This window comes from Nannobrachium achirus (genome assembly GCF_963921795.1).
Source record: "Nannobrachium achirus genome assembly, chromosome: 18".
Taxonomy (NCBI): Eukaryota; Metazoa; Chordata; class Actinopteri; order Myctophiformes; family Myctophidae; genus Nannobrachium; species Nannobrachium achirus.
In genome coordinates this window covers 40,617,262-40,639,799 of record NC_137825.1, presented here as the reverse complement: position 1 = coordinate 40,639,799, position 22,538 = coordinate 40,617,262, and the positions used below count along the sequence as shown (strand labels likewise).

Genomic DNA, 22,538 nt, shown 5'->3' with positions numbered 1-22,538 from the left:
TTAGTAATTTCCCCATTTGTTCCCTGCATTGATCTGGTCGTGTGGAATACAGTAAAGTACAGTGCTCTCCTGAGGCCCACACGCTGACTGATGCTGCTGTTGCTCAGTTTTCAGTCAACGATACACAAATCGATAACACAACCCAATTGGCCCTTGCATGGAAATATGACCCTCGTTCCTGCTCTTGGTCTAATAACAACAACAACAACCAATGGAGGGCATTACGTAGGTATTAAGCCAGTAGTTCTCACACCTTTTTTAAGGACCCCCATAACTCAAGAGAGCGCACAAATCCAATTACAAGTCCATTTGGTACCCCCCTCCCTGGACCCCACTTCGAGAGAACCACAAAAGAGTGGTCAAAACAGACATGAGGAGAATGGCATTTTCTCCACAACAAATGTCCATGGTCTCCAACCATCAACTCTACGGGAAAACCGGTACACAGAGAATCACCAGGGAAATTACAGATGGCTAGGACATGCGCTGAAAATAGAGCAGGGCCAGATCACTGCAGTCGTCTTAAGATGGACACCCAACAGGCAAAAGAAAACCTGAGAGCAGAACTGTGACACAAAGAGCTGGAACAGAATAACCTGTCATGCAGAGAGACGCAGCATGCTGCCAGGGACAGGATGCAATGGAGCCTTATTCAATGAGCTCTCTCCATTGCATATTCCGTCCTTATGGGACATACATGTAAGTTATATCCCATAGGGGAGGAAGAGGAATACCTGCAGTGAAGTCACACTGTCAGTTGGTCTGTACTATACTGTATGTCCGTCCTGGATACAAAACCATCAATGAGCAATTGGACATGCCTGTGTCCTGACTGGCTGAGAGGATATTGAATACTATTGTATTCGGTCAGAGATTCTTTTTGCCATCAAAGTGAACCTGTGTTTTGTAAACTTTTGAGTGATTTTATCCGGGTTGTAAGGCAACGTCATGGACATTGTAATGTCCAACCAGACATGCTTTGCTTGACATCACAATATATAATTCGTTGTTAACCTTTTTTCTGATCTCCGATTGGACAATATAGATGTCCAATTAGACAGGAGTGATATCATAATATGTAATATAAATACAAGAACGAATTTCTATTAAACCCATGGATTACAAGTGTGCAAACGGAGAGTATGATGTGCTTGGACCTCCTCAGTAGCGCACTCGAGACATCGACATGTTTGTATCTTCAGTGAAGACTGTCTCAACCTGGGGAAGAACGACTACAAGATTACACTAAACAGCACTACCACCATTGTGGCCTATGATGACAGCCGAGACATTCCCACACTGCAGTATGACTTCGTACCCATCGCTGAGCCAGAGAACAGGGACCCGGAGTGCTGAGGAGGTGTCTCAGATTGACAGCAAAGTGAACCTTTGACTGAAGTTATCTGGGTTGTAAGGCCGGATATCACAGACAATATAATGACAGGATTGGTCATGCTTCACGTGACATCACAATATCTAACATAAATGGTAAGACGGAATTCATTTCCCAGGGGATTCCTTGTGACTCGCGTCACTGCAACCACACTTGCAATTTCCCAGAATTTTACTTATTATTTCACCATCTAGAGGTTAGCCCAGTGAAAGAATGTACTGTATAGGAATGACTATTCAGATCATAGGATGATCTTCACCTCTTACAGTACTGTATATTAGACAGATGCTGATTTCTGTACTAAATCTAATATTCTCTTTCAGGGGTCCCTCGTGCAAGGTCTTTTCAAATGTGTGTCTGTGGCCTAATATGTATCAATTTGGGGATCCTTGATGCTTATCACAAATATAACATTCAACTAATGTAATTGAATAACTGTGTAATGTGTAAAATTATGTTCTGTATTTAAAGTAATTGAAAGTACAACACATTACAAAGTGTTGAAAACACAGCATAATAAAACTAGCACCAACCTGAGGTTTTCAGAGCTGAATTCAGACTCTACGAACTTGAGGAACTGTTCTTGTCCCACCGGATCCTTCAGTACCTCGTTGAAACCGAACCCCCACCGCCGCACTCTCTGCTGGCCCGGTTCCTTACTGCGAGCACGCACGTCGCGCACACACACACACACACACACACACACACACACACACACACATATGGATAGGGACATACGACATGAGTATTTGATACAATGGAATAAATAATATACACATCGACACACACAAAGTCACATATTGGAGTGGCTAGCACCGCTCAAAAAATAAAATAAAAAGTTGAAATATGGACAGAAACAAGGTGTCCAGCAGCAAAGATTCGATTCATGAATTATTCAAATGGTAGAGTACTACAGAAACATACACATAAACAGTGGGCCACAGTAGCATGGAGGCAGATGCAAAGTGGCTGCATACTGAGAACTAGCATTACAGGAGCGTGTGGGAAGACCAGGGCTAAACCAAATACAGCAGCAGCCAGCCAGAGCTCAAGCCAATTAAAAGCCTCAGTAAAAAGCATGCACAATCAAGTTGTTGTACTGAAAGCAGGTCCATGTCACTCCATCCCACAACAACCCGTTCACCGTATTTCAAGCTCCAACACCCCCACAGGCAGAGGCAATGCAACAGAACAGAGCCAGAACCCAAGCAGGGATAATAATAATAATGATGATTGGAAATGAGGGCTGAGCGACGTGAATTCAAATCAATGGTACAATTATTTCAAACGTTTGCCTCGAATACAGTATGATTAAAAGGTAGGGTAAGCAATGATTCTCTGTTAAATTTAAGTGGTAAATAGCTCTATATTCTTTTCATTTTTCTTTTAAGATAACTTTGGGGATTTGTATGCCTTTATTGAAAGGACAGTAGACTGACAGGAAAAATGGGGAGAGAGATGGGGAGTGATACGCAGCAAAGGTAGACGGGATCGGGACTCAAACCAGCGACACGATGTCTGGAGATAAGTGGTATGCGCCTGGACCGGTAGGCCAACGGGTGCCCCTAAATAGCTCTATATTCTGATAGTGATCATTCCTAAAGGATATTTGTTCAGTAACACAAGTCTCCCTGAGTCTCCAGCTCTTGAGTAAACAGAAAATGCTTTTTCAGGTCAACTTCATGACAAATAGAAATGAGCAGACCAAGTTGAAACAGGATCACTATAAAAATGAAGGTGATAAATGGGCATGCTCTCCAGATAGCATGACATTTGCACCTACCTGAAAATGCCTTTTCTGTTTATTAAAGAGTTGGAGAGACAGGGAGACCCTATCAAATCGCAATAGAACTTTACATTTTTGACACCAAAAAATATCACTTACCCTACCTTTGATGAATGAAGAAGAAAAATATTGAAAATAGCCAATCTACAAACTCACAACGTGCCACAGTGTGGTGTGTTGTGAGCTTGTAGATGGGCTATTTTTGTTTGGGGGTGCATGCAGGGAAGGGAGATGCAGCACAGACAGGCAGTAAGAGAAGAGAAGAGGGGTACTATGGAGGGAGGAAGAGGAGAAGCAGAGGGACCTCACCTGGCCTCCAGCTCCCAATACGTGGTGTCATCAGAGATCCAAGGGTTCGAGGGCTCAGGAGTGTTGAAGACCGGATCAAAGTCCACATACTGCTCTGTGTAAGCGATCAGACTACAGAGAGAGAGGGGAGGAGAGGGGTGTAGACAGAGAGGTGAGCTGAGTAGATTATGTCAATAAGGGGGTCTTGTTTAGTCGCATGAAAGAGTCCATTAGGTGAGCTTACCTGTCTGCCACTTTAGACATCTTTAACCTGTGTCTGTCCAACTGTGCTTGCCAATACTGCATCTGAGCAGAGGAAGACAAGAGGAGGGGTCACATGGACTCATAGAGGATAAAACATCCAATTCTCTCACTCACAACTTTCCACCATAAGGGCCATTCACACCAAGCAATACCGATGATGATAAATATGGCATTTTAAAAAAATCATTCCAACTAAAATGGGATGGCGGCTGTTATTAATGTAGAGCTAACGCTTGCTGGTAGGCTACAGTAACTGTCTTTACCTGAGGTAGGGTACAATCTCACAATCTCACCTTCTTATAATTAATAATCAGAGTCAGATTATCTCTTTCAGCAATGCGCGTCGCGCCTGGTAAAGTAAAGACATGCGCAGAGCAAGTTCTGTCAAGGAACTCAGTGTAGTTGCTGCTGGTCGACCATCGGTCGGTCTCAGATCCATCTATTCTGAACCAGTCACATACTCCAGTGGTTTACAACCAGTGGTCCCTGAGAGGGTTCCAGGTGGTCCCCAGCTTAAACACCTGCATTACTTACAACTACAAATTTACAAGAAGTCTACACAATTAGAAAATGTAGAAGAACTGTTATTGTCATCAACGTTTGCCTGTTATCTCTCCTAGGTATGTAACATCAAAACAGCATGGAATGGAATTGAGGACAAAGTTTTTGGTCTGAGAGGCTAAATCTCATCAAATGGCGCATGGTCCGTGGCTCAAATGCTGAATAAATAATGGATCTTGATATGAAAAAGGTTGAAAACCACTGACATTCGCTTCATAATAGAACACCCCCATTCTCAACCAATCATATATTCACTTGATAATAGAACATCCTATTTAAATGAGGAAGTTGCATTGCTCATTCCTTGCTTGCCTTTTGCTGCTCCTCATTTTATATTCAACTAGAAGCAGTGCTCTTCCAAGCACAGGTCTCCACCAGGTCAGGAAGGTTATTCTGGCCTCCTGGTGGCGTTATAATAGGCCAATGTGAAAATGGTGCCAGGTCTTCTTCTGCCTTTCACGGCCGCTTCACAGACGCTGCATGCATGATTTTGTTTGGGCAGACTGAGGTTCTGAATTGGCATCCAGGGAGTGTGTGTGCAGTTTGGCCTAGACCGGGCCAACGGCGCCGGAGATTAGCTAGCTAACAAACGGACGCACGGACCGACGGACAGGGGCGAAAACATAGTCTCCCCATGCCTTCGGCTGGTGGAGACAATAAAAATATATTCTATGCATTGTCCTGACTGAACTCTGAGATCTCCCTCTCTCTCTCCCCCCCCCCCCCCCCCCCTCTCTCTGTGTGGGCTCTGGCACAGCTGGACTACACAGCTGTTGGTGCCACTGTTTACAGAACCCATGGTACATCAGTGTGGATGCTCGCACATAATTATCATTATAGTTAGCGTTATTGTGCACAGTGTGAATGGCTCTATAGACTGAAGACTCAGCTCTTCAGACTCCACCTCATCCCCTAGCACTCGTTTATCACTTTCTTCTCATATTTGCTTCCACCGATGCTACTTTACTATGCAGATTATTATCTTGGCCACTTGTCCTCGTGTTTTTGTTACTTTTGTTATTGAGAATGTATTGTTTAGAGTAGACAGATGCTGGGTTCATTGTTTGGTGGCCTAGTTTCTTTGAGGCGCTACATGGTTCTCTCTCTGCACTCTACTAGTGTGTCTTTTTACCTTGTTTGTTTGTTTGACTGCTTATTCCCATCTCGCATTGTAAGTTGCTCTTGTATGAGCATCTGCTAAATATCAAATGGAGTTCTGTGGCCTAATCAATGCACATCAAACTGGGTGAAAAGGGTTGAGAATCGCTGTGCTAAATACCTAAATTGTCTGTCTTTTGCTTAAACGCATTTAGATTTGAAAAAAGCCTTAAAAACCTTCTATTACTCAGCCTCTGTAGCAACTAGAAACAAAATTCCAAAACTATTTGATAGCTTACATCTTTGGCTTTCATAGAAAAATGACAGAATTTCAGAAAAACTTCAAATATCTTTAAAAAAAGATACATACAGTACATGTACTGTACTACACAAAAATGTGTTCCCGACCTGAGGGGTCTCTATACGAACGCAATTGGCCTGTGTTCGGTGGAGGGAAGCCGGGTCGGGGAGGGTGATATTTGTCACTAAACATCAGTGAAGTGATTAGTAGGGCGAAGGTTCTACGTCAAGGGTCTTCAACGGGGGGTCCTCAGAGTTACTACAGGGGCTCCTCCAAATCTTTGTGTGATAGAAACCTTTTTCTCCTTTTTTATATGCATGCACTTGAACCCTAGTGTCCATATGCTGAGAACTTTAGCCAAAAATATCAGATCTACAAGCTCACAACATCATTGTAGATCGGCTATTTTCGGCAAAGAAGTTTAGTGTAGAGGGGGAAAAGGGCAGACCAAGTACACAGTACAGAGTGAAAGGTCAAGTTTACTAAGTATTGACGGTTCAAGTGGTTAAATATCTGAAAACACAAATTGACACGAATCCAAAATACACTGATGATCGTGCTGTCAAACGATGAAACTACAGTATATGGAATCTATGAAAAGGTTGTGGGGGTCCCTGCTTCATCTCTCTTTCAACTAAGGGGTCCTTGGCCTGAAAACGTTGAAGACCCCTGCTCTACGTCCTCCCGGTGGGTGAGCCAGTAGGAAACAGCAGCAGTGACAACACACAGAAAGGTGTGTGGGGATAACAAGCAAAGGATGGAAAGCCTCTCTGTGTAGTGACGAATGGAGGCTGCTCTCCATCATGGTCCTGACTAGCGTGTGATGATTGGACAGTGCGACGTTGACTGACACGTTACCTGTTCTCGTAGCTCCTCCTCCGTTGGCTCTTTGGCTTCTGGGGCGGGGGTGTGGGTGGGGCTGTGGTTCCGAATGTCATTCTGCAAGCCGTACACTGACTGTAGACACGCACACACGCACACACACACACACACACACACACACACACACACACACACACACACACACACACACACACACACACACACACACACACACACACACACACACACACACACACATAGACAAGCACACACAAAGCATGTAGGCAAAACACACAGACAGGGACCTCATAAGATTTGGGAAAGAGAGAACACATAACACACACACACACACACACACACACACACACATAACGGAGAGAATATAGGGGCCACACACACAGAGGGCGAGGGAGGAATGGAGGGGGGGGTGTGAGAGAATGAGCGAGGTAGAGTAAAAGTGGCAAAAGAGTGATATTTTGTGAATGAACATAGTTTGATCTCTCACTCTCTCATCATCCAGGTCACTCTCCACATCCCCATAGACTGACTAGAGAGACACAAGCACAGAGAGAGAGAGAGAGAGAGAGAGAGAGAGAGAGAGAGGGAGGAATAAAGACACGGTGGACAGAAGGGGAGGAGGAAGAGGAGGGTAAGCGTAGTGGACACCAGTGTGAGGAAGGTGAAGAGGAAGGTGACAGGAAGACCATTATTAAAAACAATGATCATGAATCAACGATAGAATTTTTACTGAGCAATAAACTTTTGTTCGAGGGTCTTCAACAGGGGGTCCGGGACCCCTAGGGGGTCCTCAGAGTTACTACAGGGGGTCCTCCAAATCTTTGTGCGATAGAAACTTTTTTCTCCTTTTATATATTAACCACTTGAACCCCTAGTGTCCATATTCTGAGAACTTTAGCCAAAAAATAGCAGATCTACAAGCTCACAACGCCTTGTGATGCAAGGCGTTGTGAGCTTGTAGATCGGCTATTTTTGGCCAAAACGTGTGGTGTAGAGGGGAAAAAGAGCAGACTAAGTACAGAGTGAAATGTCGTTATGTATTGACGATTCAAGTGGTTAAATACGTATCTGAAAACACAAATTGACAAGAATCCAAAATACACTGATGATTTTGCTGTCGAACAATGAAACTCTATGGAATCTATGAGGGGGTCCCTGCTTCATCTCTCTCTCAACTAAGGGGTCCTTGGCCTGAAGACCCCTGCTTTTGTTCGTACATGGATATGAAAGTAAATGTTTGGATGGAAATTCCCATCACTGTTCAATGAACAAATCAATGAGCCATTGAAGTCCCATTGTCGCAAAACGGTGTCATGCAAAAACAGTGAAAATATTAAATCCACAAGCTGTGAGCACTACGCGTTGTGAGCTTGTAGAATCAGATATTATCACGACTTTTGAACGTTTTTGCCTATAATGACAAGCCCAAAATAGGAATAGATTATCAATCATTTATTTGATTCAATTATTGATTAACAATATGTTTTCTATTTAAGTGATTGGTTTGATTAACTGCTGCAACCCTGGAAGACACTCACCTTTCTGGTTTTATGAGGCTGCTTCATTCGGGACGACTTCTTGATGTCTGCCTCTGTGGTGTTAACACAGCCGGGCTGAAGGACAGACAGCAGAAAACAATGATGTAAGTAACTGCCTCTCAAACCTTTTCATTTCAAGGAACACCATAACTCTGCACAAATGGAACCAGATGGACCCGTAAGGTCCATTTGGTTCATATCATCTCTGCATTTTACATGTACTGTAGGTGGTGGTGTCTATTACCTGTGACAGTATGATTCAATGTTAGAATTTTGTCAAACAGCCCGGTGGCCCGTTCATGTCATATGAAAAACCTTTGGTCTGAAACGTGGATCTAAACTGGAATCCATTGTGGACAGATGTTTTGTTGTTTGGCAGCCTTGTCAGGTGTGGAATGTGATACAATGAGGGAAACAACAGAAGTAAGAGTGAGTGTGTGTGTGTGTGTGTGTGTGTGTGTGTGTGTGTGTGTGTGTGTGTGTGTGTGTGTGTGTGTGTGTGTGTGTGTGTGTGTGTGTGTGTGTGTGCGTGCGTGCGTGCGTGCGTGCGTGCGTGCGTGCGCGCGCACCTTGGTTACAGCTTAAACCTCTGTGCAGCTGTAGTGTAGCGTGCCAAACCCTCTCCCAAAACAGCTGTTCCACTGTTCTACCTTATCCCTCCTTCCCTCCTTCCCCTCGGCAGTGTGAGTTACACTCCTCCCTCAGCCCCTCTGGTACCATCCCTCCATCTGTCCACTCTCCCTGTCCTCTCTAAAGCACCCATCTGCGTGTGGACTTCCGTTTGGGCACCATTGGTAGAGCATAGGCTCACTAGGTAGAGCAATGGCTCTCTTTAGCTTGATACGACTCAAGGTATGAGATACAGTATGTGCATTATAATAAGCTACTGTCTAGCAGTTAGGTCCAGCCGACCCCGCTGTCTGTGCCACCATGGAGTCTCTTGGTGCTGTAAGTGTTTAGCCCACCTCTCTCTCTCTCTCGTGTGTGTGTGTGTGTGTGTGTGTGTGTGTGTGTGTGTGTGTGTGTGTGTGTGTGTGTGTGTGTGTGTGTGTGTGTGTGTGTGTGTGTGCGCACACTATCGTGTTCTCGTGCTGCGCAACTCTTCGCAAATAAACAGCCTCTCTCACGCACGGTCGCTCGTGCTGTCTTTTTATTATGTTATGTTTTTTGGATCTGAATGAAGATATTGAGGGTTTATGCAGGACTAAATGGCACTAAACATTTTGTGGGAGCGGCGATCAGACATGAACAGTGGGTGGTCAGATATGAAAAGCTTATGGGCACATGGTCAGAAAACAGTCCCACACAGCTCTCTGGATCCATCCTCCACTCCTCCAGGCTTTATGTTGAAGTGTTCCTGAGCAAGACACTTGACCCATTCAGAACGGGTACACATTATTGTGTATCATTATTTTATGCTTTAACTATTGAAAAATAGCAGATATACAAGCTCACAGCGCGGCACCGAGTGCCGCGCTGCGAGCTTGTCGATCTGCTATTTTTGAAGAATCGTGAAAATTTGAATTTTGACCCGATTCTATAAGATGAATCCTTCTAAGGTTTTTTGAAAAACCCATGTTTGTACGTCAGCAATCTGGCTATAGCCATCGTCAAAGAAAAGGTCCTTTTCACTCAACTGGAGCTCAGTTAGTCTGTTCTTGAGAGACTACTATGTCAGTGGTTCTCAAACCTTTTCATGTGAAGGACCCCCAAAATGATATTTATTTAGCCAAGGACCCGCATCTCAAAATATTTAGTTCCAGGGACCACCCAGAAGCAAAATCTGTAAACGTTCGCTTTGAAAATACATATATTCAAAGGTTTGCACACATTTTCACGACTTTTTCAAAAATAGCAGATCTACAAGCTCGCAGCGCGGCACTCGGTGCCGCGCTGTGAGCTTGTATATCTGCTATTTTTCACTGGTTAAAGCATTCAATAATTCTAAGCCTAAATGGGTTAATCTCTTATGTCCTGTGTTATACTTTCATACGACGGTGTTGCGCTGCGAACATAGCAGATCTACAAGCTCAAAACGAGTCAGGTCGAAGCGTGTTGTGTGCTTGTGGATCAGCTATTTCTGCTATTTCCTATAAAATAAAATCTGTAAAGTTTAGAATATTTCAGATAATATTTGAAAATCATCACTAGAGCAGCACACCACTGGGTCAAATGCACAAAAAACATTTTCCCCGAGTCAGGACCAGTAAATATCCTTTGTTATTTTCTTCCTAGAAAGTTCTAACAAGGCTCAAGTTAAAGGGTAGTGAATACAGTAGTTTGAAATGCAAACCACGGCTTGCATAATAAATTATTAAGTTTTCATTTGCAATGACTTCTTTATAGGCTGTAAATATGCGAGAGCTTCCCCGTGGCAAATGATTTCCAAATGGTGCAACTGTTGTTGTGGTGATTATGCCTGCTCACTGACGCAGCCCTCCTGAGTCTCTGCTACTCATTTGTTTTTATGTTGCACTCTCTTATGCTGCAAAACACAATTGCCCCCCGGGGACAAATAAAGTTGGAAGTTGCCTTGACCACCACTGACTGCTTAACATGCAGCAGCAGTGCCACCAGAGGCACTCAGGAGTTTCCGAGTTCGCAAAGGTTTGCTTCTGTTGCACAAAAAGTAAAAAAAAAAAACGTCACCTTAGCGAGTCCTGTCAGATTGAGCTTCAGTTCACGTCACTTCAGCTGCAGAGTTCAGTTTAGTTGAAATGATGCCGTAATACATTTTTAAAGCATTTAGTAGAGACAGTAACCTCATCTACCCTTTCACACTTATATTCAGGGAAGGTACGTGCAACACTGTTACCCCTGTCCCGGCCTCCCTCCACTGGCCAGTTCATTTTGAGATTCTCCTGACTGTTTAGAAAACTTTTAATGGGTTGGCCACCGCATATCATCACTGTCGGGCAGAAACCTTGTATCTCCAAGTTTCAAAATGTTATGTTTTTTCGTAAATTAAAGCCTATTCATACAAGAGTGTTGCACAAAAGTAGTGAAAATAGCAGATCAACAAGCACACGCGGTGCGAGGAGGCCATGTAGATCGGCGATTTTCACTACCTTAACTTAACCTTTAAAATAATAAAAAAGGAACGGTTTTGGACATACAAGGTTTCCACCCGCAACCACACCGCTGAATTTTTAACCCCTCTTAACTCATTGCATGCCAGGCCCGATAGTCCCGAGATTATTTCAATGTCTTTCCCCGCCAGGCCCGATAATCATGAGAAAAAAAAAAAAAAAAAAATCAAAAAAATGTTTGGACCCCAAAAACTTTAGTAGGCATGATAGCAATCGCGAAATTGCATGTTTAACCCCCATAGCAACCCCATCTTTCAAACATGGCAGCCATCTTTGTTTACATTTTAGGAAAACATAATGGCTGCTATCTCATGAATGCCTGAACGGATTTCCATTCGGATTTTTTTGTTTGAAAGCTGTGAGCAATGTGCAGACACGTGGTGCATTATCTAGGCATGGGTGTGCATGATCCGTGCACTATGAATTACATGGAAGTCTATGGAGACAGAGGCAGGGGAGAGTACGAAGGTATTGTTAAATGGCGGGGAATGTGTTAACAACACCCATGTCCCTAAGGTCAGCTGACCTGGGACTCCTATCTGTCCCGCAACTTAACTCTGCAATCTACTTGATGATGTCCCAGCTCTAACCTACAGTATACACCAGTGGTTCTCAAAGTGGAGTCCAGGGACCCTCAGGGCTTCTTAAGGGGATTCCAAATGGACCTTTACAGGTCTGTAACACTGAGACTGAGAGAGTTATGGGTGTCCTTGAAATTAAAAGGTTTGAGAACCACTGACGTATACCGTGGAACAGCATTCCCCTCTCTGTTAGATCTGTCCCCTCCACTGAATCCTTTAAGTCCAGGCCCAAGACTCGTCGACTTGTTTTATTTACTAGCAATTGATTCCCCCTGATCTGGCTGATATTTATCATTGGATGATTTATTGCTTTTATGGTTTATTTGTGTTCTTACTGCGTTTATTGCTTATTGCGTATGTGTGCCTTTGAGCTGTATGATTTATGGTTTACACTGATGTTTTCTGTATTTGTGATTTACCTCCTGGTCCGCTCAGCACTTTGCTCAACAAGAGTTGTTTTTGTGCTTTAAAAATAAATGTGACTTGATTTGACTCGACAACAGACAGACATTTTGTTTCAACACATGGCTGTAAGATCTTTCTAAAATTAAGCTGTAGGGAATGGAAGAGGGAAAAATACACCAGAGGGTGGAAGATTCAAAATATTGCATATGTGATATTTTCTCTCTCTTTGTACTAGTTTGGCGCGTGGGCACACTTACACGCACGCACATGCACACAACACAACACACACAACACACAACACACACACACACACACACACACACACACACACACACACACACTTTCTGCAGGAGTTGTATTCATTAACGGGCCTGGGCAGAGGTCTTGGGAGATATTTGCTAACTGCATAACACAAAATGACCTTCGCTAATGAGGATTCACCACGTTCCAGTTGGGAGAGATATCATATCTGGAGAGAGGCAAATATATTCTGGTGTGATTAATTATGTTGGCCTAAACAATGTTACGGGTTATTAACAGGAAATTAAAAATAGCCATCCGCCAAATTACAGTCCATTTGTTTGAAGTGGTGAATATTATTCTGCTGGAGACATCTAATTGACTTATGTGACCAATGTTTTCTAATGTTTTATTTAAATGTAATCAGCTACTGCAGCACATGGAGTTATCTTTCTGTCTGTGTAACTAGAGTCCCGTGAGGATGTTTTTTCCTTTAAATAATGCGTTAACTGAATGAATGGGTCACACCTCTGGTGTAATGTGTATCATCCATACTCAAGACAATAGAAACGGAAAATAATTGCTAGTTTCAGACTTTCATTTAATTGCCTTGCTAGTTAAATTACAGTGTTGTAGCAGCAGTTGTTTTGTGAATCATTGTGTGCGAGTGCGTGCGAGAGAGGGTTTCACCAGCGTATCTGGAGATCCGCCCGACTGATCGACTTAGCTTGTGTATTGCTGAGGACATGAGGGAGATATTGATATATCCGCAAATGCCCATGTATGGAGTGCAATGATGTCATCGATATGACATCCTAGTACTGACATCACAGACTGGCATGGACTCCATATTTGAGCATGGCTGACAGGGATCTCCAAATATGGGCATAAAAGGGGGACAGACAGACAGACACAGAGACCACCATACTAGTGTCCTGTTGGGACACTGGTACTAGTAGAGTAGGGATGGGACGATACGCGATATTATCGTTTATCGTGATAAAAAACACTCACAGTAATCGTATCGTGGAGATTTAATATATTGTGATATCGTCCTCCGTCATGCACTGGGATCAATTTACCTTTAATTTGCCGAGCTGCACATCCGGTACCACTTAAACCCTCCAGAATTGGTAAAAGGTACTTATAATATACGTACTTGATACAGTCTTTTTTTCACTCTCTATCAAATGCGACGCGTTGTGAGCTTGTAGATCGGCTATTTTTTGGCAAATGTTCCACCCCAGGATAATGGATTTTGATTATCGTGATAATATTGTAAATCGTGATTTCTTTTGTCACAATAATCGTGATATGAAATTTTCATATCTTCCCATCCCTACTGTAGAGACGACTGGAATGAAGAATGAGGGAATTATGCACACACACACACACACACACACACACACACACACACACACACACACACACACACACACACACACACACACACACACACACACACACACACACACACACACACACACACACACACACACACACACACACACACACACACACACACACACACACACACACACACAGCTGCTCCATTATCACAAGCCCATTAATAATGGGGGACATAGTAAGAGAACAACACAACACAAGACAGACCGGGTCAGAACAGAACACAAATAAGCAGAAAAAACACAACACAACACAACACAGAAGCAGAAAGGAACAGGATAAGAGCTAAATTGAAACAAGCAGATAAGAATCCAATGGAAGGAAATTGAGCCCAGAAGAACAGACCTTCTTTAAACGAAACCAAACTGCAGCACAGCAGCAGTGAACGTCCTTTAAGGTTTGTGAATGGGAGAGCGTTTAAATGCTTTTGTTGCTAGCAGGCTCTCCATGAGGTGAAGCTACTGTAAGTGAGGTGGGAGGTAATTGGCTGAGAACAGTAAACATCAAACTCTAAATCCTTCTAAAATACAGCAGAGAAAAGACTTACTGTAGCACAAGTGTTGGAAGGAAAATAGAACGATACCTTCGGTGTAGAGCTGCAACTATCAATTATTTTCTTTCTCCAGTATTCTATTGATAACCTTTTATTGATTCAACTTTATTGATAATGAATTCTTTATATCATTTAATTGAACGCAAATTCGAATAGTTTTTTATAATGGATAATCATTAGTCTGATAACACACTTAAAGTAATATTTCACTTTCAAACATGTTTTGGGTCATTTTATCGTTTACTCAGGCTTTTGTGAGCACCCTTGAACATTTTAAAAGGGATATTTCACGTCATTTTATCTTCTAATCGGGCTCTTGGGAACTGGCTATTTGGGAACACCCAGTTCTGGTGACTGATAGTGTCCTTCTATGTGAGGGGACCATTTACATTTTGTATTAAAATGTATTTGTATTAGCTTAAATTAAATCGACACTTGTGTTCTATGCAGACTCACCACAGGTCTGTGAACATCCCAGAATGCTCTCTCCTGGCTGTCCAAGATCTTCCTCTCAATCTTATCTCTCTTTTTATCCACTCTGGAAGGAGAGAAACAGACCGACACACAGAGATTCAACGAGCATACAATTTATGTGTTCTTATTCATTCTGTATACGTGAATATTTATTTGTATTTGTGAGTTGGTGTCAGCATCTTCTGCCGATGAAAGTTTGTGTGTGTGTCTGTGTGAGTTCGAGTGTGTGTGAGTGTGTGTGTGTGAGTTCGAGTGTGTGTGAGTGTGTGTGTGTGTGTGTGTGTGTGTGCGTGCGTGCGTGCGTGCGTGCGTGCGTGCGTGCGTGCATGCGTGCGTGCGTGCGTGTTTCAAGTAGACGTACTTTGCTTGTGCCTCTGCTTGCATAAAGATGAACTCCCATTTCCGGGCGAATGCTCTCTGTAGTCGCGCAAGGCTCTCCTGAATTGCAAAGCAGAGGGTCACTTGCTAACCCTGCAGAAGCTTGTACATCTGCTATTTTCATGAATACAATGAAAATAAATTGTTCATTAATTGTAATAAAAGGCAAAAGTTAGAAATAATCATGATCGCCCAACCCTGTTTAAACATTGAGAAGAGAGTGTGAAGTACTTATGCAGCAGTAATCTACACTACTACTCTCTGAAGGGCTAATGGACAAAATACACATTTTCTTCTTTCTTTTGCTGGCCGCCAGCCAAAACATCCCACAGAGAAATGAAAGAAATGTATGCAGATTGCATCCTGTGCCTGATTATAGAGAAACTTCTTTGAACTCCATTATGCCGGAGAAAAAAAGGTTTTTAAGCACGGCAGCACAACACTTGATGGCAGTTACAAGTATTCCCAGGAACACGCAATTACCCACTGCTTAGGAAATGTCAAGACGAGAAAGATTAGCACGTCACCCAACAGGTTAGGAAATTGTAAAACACAAAAGTAGGCTGCGGTGAATCAAGGAGCAGGTTGTGTGTGTGTGTGTGTGTGTGTGTGTGTGTGTGTGTGTGTGTGTGTGTGTGTGTGTGTGTGTGTGTCTAAGTGCGTACATGTAGTGTGTACGGCATAAGTGCTATTGATATATTGATATTTAGTTTAACACTAAACAAGGCTCTAACTCGTTCGCCTGCTATACCATCAACATGTGGAACGCCCTTCCACAAGCCTTAAAGGAGAGCAAATCCCTAGCCTCCTTCAAAATCGGTATGAAAAGTCACTGCTACCCGTGACTTGTAAATAGACTAAGCCCCCATGCTCCCTCCCACCCTTCTTTTCTGCCTTTGTATTTGATGTTATGCTTTTTCTGCTTTTGAATATATTATCCTAGATAAAGTACTATGTTCTATCCGTCTGTCTTTCAATGTCATATGAGATACTTAAAGTGTGGTTCCTGTGGAAATAAGACTCGGCTTTCTAGGATCTCCTTTTAGTTGACCTTGTACCAGTGATTTGTACTGTCATGAAACTGTACTTTTTTCTATTGCAAACTTCTAATAAATTCCTCAAACAATCAATCAGTGGGACGTGATGTCAGTATAAACAGACTTCACTGATGTAGTTTGATGCTGATTTTCATTAGCCTAGTTCCAGACCCTGAATCGCTAGCCACACCCCTTTAAATTTTTGTTTTGGCGATTCAGAGGTCTAGAATTCCTGTCATTGAAGAGGCCCGCCTCGTTCGAAAATCCGTACAGCGAATCAACGTTGTGAATCAGCGTCTTGTGATCAGCGTGGGTGGGGGTTTCCCAGAACTCATGTGTGTTTCCAAGTAAACCTGCGCCGCCGCCGGACCATACCGCGCATCGCGTCGCGGTAAAATGCGATCGTATCAATCTCGCTATGAAGCACCAGTAGCAGCGGGGCCGGATCTAGGCATAGGCAAGGGGGGGCAATGCCCCCCTAAATGCCCTGTCTGCCCCACCAAACATGATGGCATGCAAAAATCAAAAATCGGCCGGTATGATATCAAACCGGCCGCATCGGTTACCGGACGGTCACTGACATAAATTCCGATGCACAGCATGATGCTCTGGACTAATTTAAACATCAGCAAATAGCAGCCAGTCTACTTAGTGGCAGCCTACAACAGAATACAGATGATGCTGATTACCTTTGCAATGTAAGGATATATTCCATAATCCTGTGTCAATGTAGTCTCAAAGAAGAAGAAAAAAAAAAAAAAAAGCATCGCAAGGCTTTCCTGCCTCCAGTCCAGACGGTCCATGCAGAAGGAGTTTACTTTCACTTTCATTTAACAGAAAGCAACAGCATTGCAAAAGCTGTTGCAAGCGACAGAAAAAGCCATCCTATAAATGTCCCTTTATTTTAGCCAGTTTCAAAGGAAAACCACCTCCCGTTTCTCTGTTGTTGGAAAAAAAAAAGTCAGTTCACTTTGCGTGGTGTCATGTGTGTCTGTCCACACGCTGGATTAATTAATGCATGTCCAGGTGAAGCCTGTTAAAGGTCGTTATAGTATCCTCCGATAGTTTCAGAAAGTACATTAAGCAACAGAAATGTATTATGTAACATTTTAAGTCCCTTACAGAGGTTTTACAACCCAAAACAACAGGAACAGCCAGGGTCATGAGGTAATATTTTGCCCTTAAATATTTGAAAGGAAGGAATGGACTAGAGTCAGACTACTTTGACACAAGGTAAATTTCTCACCTTGAAGACAATGAATGCAACCTTATTTATTTTAGCTTTTAAGACAATCGTTTTGCTTGTTAAAAAATATTTATTCAATAATAATATTATTAATAATATTTGAAATAAATGATCTCAATATGTATAGCCTACTAATAATTTTAAAATAAAGGTTTTGCCTTAATCATGCAGCTCTAACAGTGACACAGACAGAATCAATGGCACAGCAATTACAATATATTACAGTAGTATGTATTTTTAACTTTAGGCCTTACAGTGAATGATCAGCTGGCATCAATATTATATCCATATCATATTAGACTGGATATTGTCTGTGATTTTGGATATTGTCTACTTTTGTGATTGATTTGGTGTGTTCTTCTAGCTTATTGGTACTCAAATTGAAGTATGTCTTGTAGGCCTACTTGGCCTGAAAAAAGGGTATTGGAGCAACCCTATTTTCTAGTTCATAGCTAAAGAAATCGGTATCGGAAAATCGTTTTTTGGCAGGTCAGACCTTCATAAAACCGGTGGATCGGTACCGGCCAAGAATCAGTCCATCTCTACTAGAATATATAGAGACAGAGAGAGATAGGTGTAAGACCTGTTGTTTGTAATGCGTGTTATAGGTATAAGTGTGCCAAAATGCTTTGTTTTTTATGCATTTCGGGTGTTTTAGGGGGTTTGATCCCCCATTTCTTTCCGCCCACGCCTCACGGCGTGGGCTGGAGGTGGCCCCCCTATCATTTCTTGCTGCCCCACCTACTACTAAAGGCTAGATCCGGCCCTGAGTAGCAGGCATGTTATGTTGTGTTTGATTACTAGTTCGTAGTGCTCCTATTCTGCCTGTTTCTTTGGTTAGCAAGTAGCACTAGCAAGCAACAGGCTAGCCACTAGCCAGCCACACATAACACTACAAACCAATCGCAGAAGGCTGCCTCTTTCGCAACGCCCATCCTTGAAATTGCCTTAGATCAGAGCAAGTTCAGACTGAATAATGGAGTGAAACGAAATGTCAATTCAGGCTGAGTGTCAGGATAGATTTTCATGACATTTGAACAAATTGCTACGGCATACCTGAGCCCCCCCCATTCATCCACCCCATGCAGGGCATATCAGAGACGATATCTCTTTTAGAAAGATGATAATAAAACATTAATAATATCTCCTTGAACTTTGAGCACAAGTTGGATACTATCCTCAACTGATCCTTTGGCATTCTACCACTGTAAAATGTCAAACAACAACATGTACTGGAATAAAAATGGTGACAGCAGACAGTTGATGACTTACAGCTTCATAGTCAGCCAACTCCAACCTGGCTTTGTTTTGCATCGTCCTCTTACACAGGTAGACAGCTGGGGAGAGAGCGACAGACAGGTTTAACTGATTATGTTCTTTTTTTGACAAAAATGCATAAAAGTGAAGATATATCCGTCAAAAGGATAAGACAATTAAAATAACAAAAACAGCATTGGGCATAGGGAACTAAGAAAAGAGAGAGAGAGAGTGAGAGAGAGAGAGAGAGAGAGAGTAGTCCGAGCGTTTCAGGCAAAAATCATGCACTTTATGAAAGAAGCTACTTAAAGCATATGCATTTTTTTGTATTATTTACTCTATAATAAAGTCTATGAGAGCCCAACTTTAATTGGCTCCCACAAGTTTCCCAAGACAAATCTAGGATGCCCCTATAGCCAAAAAAAAGTCCATATGGCATGTTCTAACTGTGTGCCAAATTTCATGCTTCTTTCATAAAGTGCACGATTACATCAAAATACTGCACAAAACGCCTGGACTAAAGGCCCATTCCCACTGGGCCAGATAACAGATATCTGGAGATATTTCTCCAGATATTTCTCCATGCAAAGTGGATGGTAGATACAGATAAAAAAATGTTTTGCCACAGATAAAAGTATCTGTGGCAAATATCTGTGGTATATATATTTTTTATCTGTATCTACCATCCACTTTGAATGGAAAAATATCTGGAGAAATATCTCCAGATATCTGTTATCTGGCCCAGTGGGAATGGGCCTTAGAGAGAAACTGAGATTATGCACAGGTAGAAAATCAATAAGGAGAATGGGGACACAGAGAGAGTTATAGAGACAGAGATGACGCAGGCATAACGAGCAGGCGTACAGAGCGAGAGAGAAAAACATTGTCGACAAAGTCTTGGCTGAAATAAAAGTGCTGACAGCCCTGCTTGAGACCCCACGAGAACAACAGTGGGATTCAAATTGAGACTGAGGCGCCAGTCCATTATCGAGGTAGCTATAATTATAGCCGGGGCTCATTAACAATAGAGACGGAGAGAATAGTATACAATGGTGAACAGCGATAAGAGAGAGAGAGAGAGGGTGCATGTGTGTGTGTGTGTGCGCGCGCATGTGTGTGTGTGTGTGTGTGTGTGTGTGTGTGTGTGTGTGTGTGTGTGTGTGTGTGTGTGTGTGTGTGTGTGTGTGTGTGTGTGTGTGTGTGTGTGTGTGTGTGCGTGCGTGTGTGTGTGAGCTGTTCCGAGGCAGTGCCTGCTGACTGACAGCTGACAGTTGCTAGAAATAACTATATTATAAGTGCTCTCGATCTCACTCGCTACACATGCACAGAGAGAGATTTCCTTTTTACTTTCTTTTACGCTCTCTCCCTAAAGCCTCATTTATATGCGATGTTGGGTTGAAAATCTGTTATTTCCAGTGATCGAAGTATGCAACAAAGTCTATTAGACTTACCCCCCACCCCCCCCCCACCCCCCATGTCTGTTAGTCATTCTCTTCTCTTCTCCCTTAAGCCTGATTTTGAGCTTGTAGATCGGCTATTTTCGTCTCTCGTGAGCACAACGAAGCTTTATTCTCTTTCTCTCCCACTCTACGTATAATCTGTAAAACGGCATGATCCACATTTACATGTCCTCCTCTTAGACGAGGCTGTTGCCTTGCAAATGAGTCACAGGCACAGCACAAAGGCCAATGGAACTGAATGGGTTTGATCCACAGCGTGGATCAAACCTGCAACATGGCCCGCAGCCACACACACACACACAACAATGTAGGGCTGGGACATTAACCCCAAAATATTGTATAAAACCAGTAAGACTCCCTAATCGGGAGATAAGCCACCGTCACGCCGCATACACAAACTTTAGAAGGCAATTGTAGCCAATCAGCAGTAATCAGGGGATATCTTCAGAAATAGTGTCATATCCTGGAATAAATTCCTTACCAAAATATTTCTTCACCAATGTGTTTGTAAAGGTGTCAAGTAACACATCTCACAAAGACTGAAATTCAGTTTCCCTAGGAGAATCATTGACAGCTGATGAAAGTTGGAGTCCCATTAAATTACCTATACAGCATAAAACATACGAAAATAAATAAGCTTTAAGTAGCATGTGAGGAGTCAAACTAGGGGTTTCTCATGATTCTGAATCCATTACAAACATTTGTTTTGCACAAAAGACATTCATTGGGCTAGAAACAGACCCACACAAATATGGTTTAGTGATGAGTCATCACTTTTCACAGTTTTGTATGAGCCGCCTTTACCCCAAGGAATGTTTTTTGTGCAAAACAAATGCTTGCAATGGATTCAGAATCATGAAATACCCCTAGTTTGACCCCTTACATGCTACTTAAAGCTTATTTATTTTGGTGTGTTTTATCCTGTATAGTTAATTTAATGGGACTCCAACTTTTCATCAGCTGTAATGGATTCTCCTAGGGAAACTGAATTTCAGTCTTTGTGGGATATGTTACTAGACACCTTTACAAACACATTGGTGAAGAAACTTTTTGGTAAGGAATTTATTCCAGGACTTTTTAAGATGTCCCCTGATTACAGGGAATATGGGAAATGGGACAGATCCAAGTTGATGACATGACTTTAGAGATAGTGTGTACCGCTTTGCGTGATTTCAGGCCACAATCTGTAGGAGCAGTGTCCAAAAATCGGCCTGATGGTGGCGCTAGAAGAGGGCCATGTGAGAAATCAGGGCTGGAAGTTGTTTTTTGCCATCCAAGGAGTGTGTGTGCAAAGTTTGGCATCGATAGGGCTACTATACTCAGAGATAGAGTAGGGGCAAAAGTGTGAAGTGACGTGACAGACGGACAGCCGGTGGAGCTTTTCATAGTAACTTGTGACCTGACGGTTGCAACAAGACATTTCAGAGCAATGGATCCTGTGTAACAGATTTACTGCGATCTGATTACCAAAACAAATCCTGGTAACTGTAATTGCCATCGTTTCTGTGATAAACAAAACTGCGTGATTTCTGACTCTGTCTTCCTAAAAATGGACTAAAAACCTAAACTGACCAAACCACACATGAACTGTTTAAACCAGGGGTATTCAATGTTTTTCAGGCCGATAGAGAGAGAGAGTAAGCAGGGACCCCTCCACTACATATTACACTATGTTAAATGTGTGTTTTCAGACATCTAACCACTTAAACCCTCAATACTTAGTAAACTTGACCTTTGCCTCTGGTTTCCCTGTACAACAAACCTCTTCTCCGAAAATAGCCGATCAAAGACATTGTACAGTAAGTAGGTTTAATAGATGAAAACCTCAACCCAAATCCTTGTTGACGCTAGCCTTCCAACTTGCCATTATGATGCAAGAAAACGACGCAGAAACAACAAAGGGTAATGAATCAGTTCAATGTAGTCAACTATCCGGTCTTCTTTTACGCTGCCCAATTGTAAAAAATCACACCCGTGTGAACTGAGCGGTGGTCGTGGAGGCTGCGCAACAGCAAAACAAATATATATATATACCTGTATATATATATATTATAAAAAATATTAAAACAATATTAAACAAAATATTAATAATAAAATGCATGTCACTCAGGCCGCCACTGTTATCTATCCTTGTGTGTGTGTGTGTGTGTGTGTGTGTGTGTGTGTGTGTGTGTGTGTGTGTGTGTGTGTGTCTGTGTGTGTGTGTGTCTGGTGTGTCTGGTCTGGCCTGAACAACAGCGCCCCTCCCTTAACATGTGTGGTCAAAAAAGGTACTGTAGGCTACATACAGACAGACAGACACGGACGGACGGACGGACGGACGGAGACAGACAGACCCACAC

The 22,538-nt window shown here is 42.6% G+C and overlaps 1 protein-coding gene across 1 annotated transcript in view; it reads right to left on the bottom strand.

Moving 5' to 3' along the window:
- The window catches only part of LOC308303587 (regulator of G-protein signaling 7-like), a 97,412-nt gene that overhangs the window by 8,511 nt on the left and 66,363 nt on the right, over nucleotides 1-22,538 (bottom strand). Inside the window, exons 6-13 of the mRNA XM_080747999.1 lie at nucleotides 18,752-18,816; nucleotides 15,180-15,256; nucleotides 14,801-14,882; nucleotides 8,070-8,144; nucleotides 6,550-6,648; nucleotides 3,712-3,773; nucleotides 3,489-3,599; nucleotides 1,927-2,052 (exon numbers count right to left, since the gene is read on the bottom strand). Of these exons, the coding sequence (XP_080604125.1) occupies nucleotides 1,927-2,052; nucleotides 3,489-3,599; nucleotides 3,712-3,773; nucleotides 6,550-6,648; nucleotides 8,070-8,144; nucleotides 14,801-14,882; nucleotides 15,180-15,256; nucleotides 18,752-18,816 (697 nt within the window). The remainder of the gene's footprint in view (nucleotides 1-1,926; nucleotides 2,053-3,488; nucleotides 3,600-3,711; nucleotides 3,774-6,549; nucleotides 6,649-8,069; nucleotides 8,145-14,800; nucleotides 14,883-15,179; nucleotides 15,257-18,751; nucleotides 18,817-22,538) is intronic.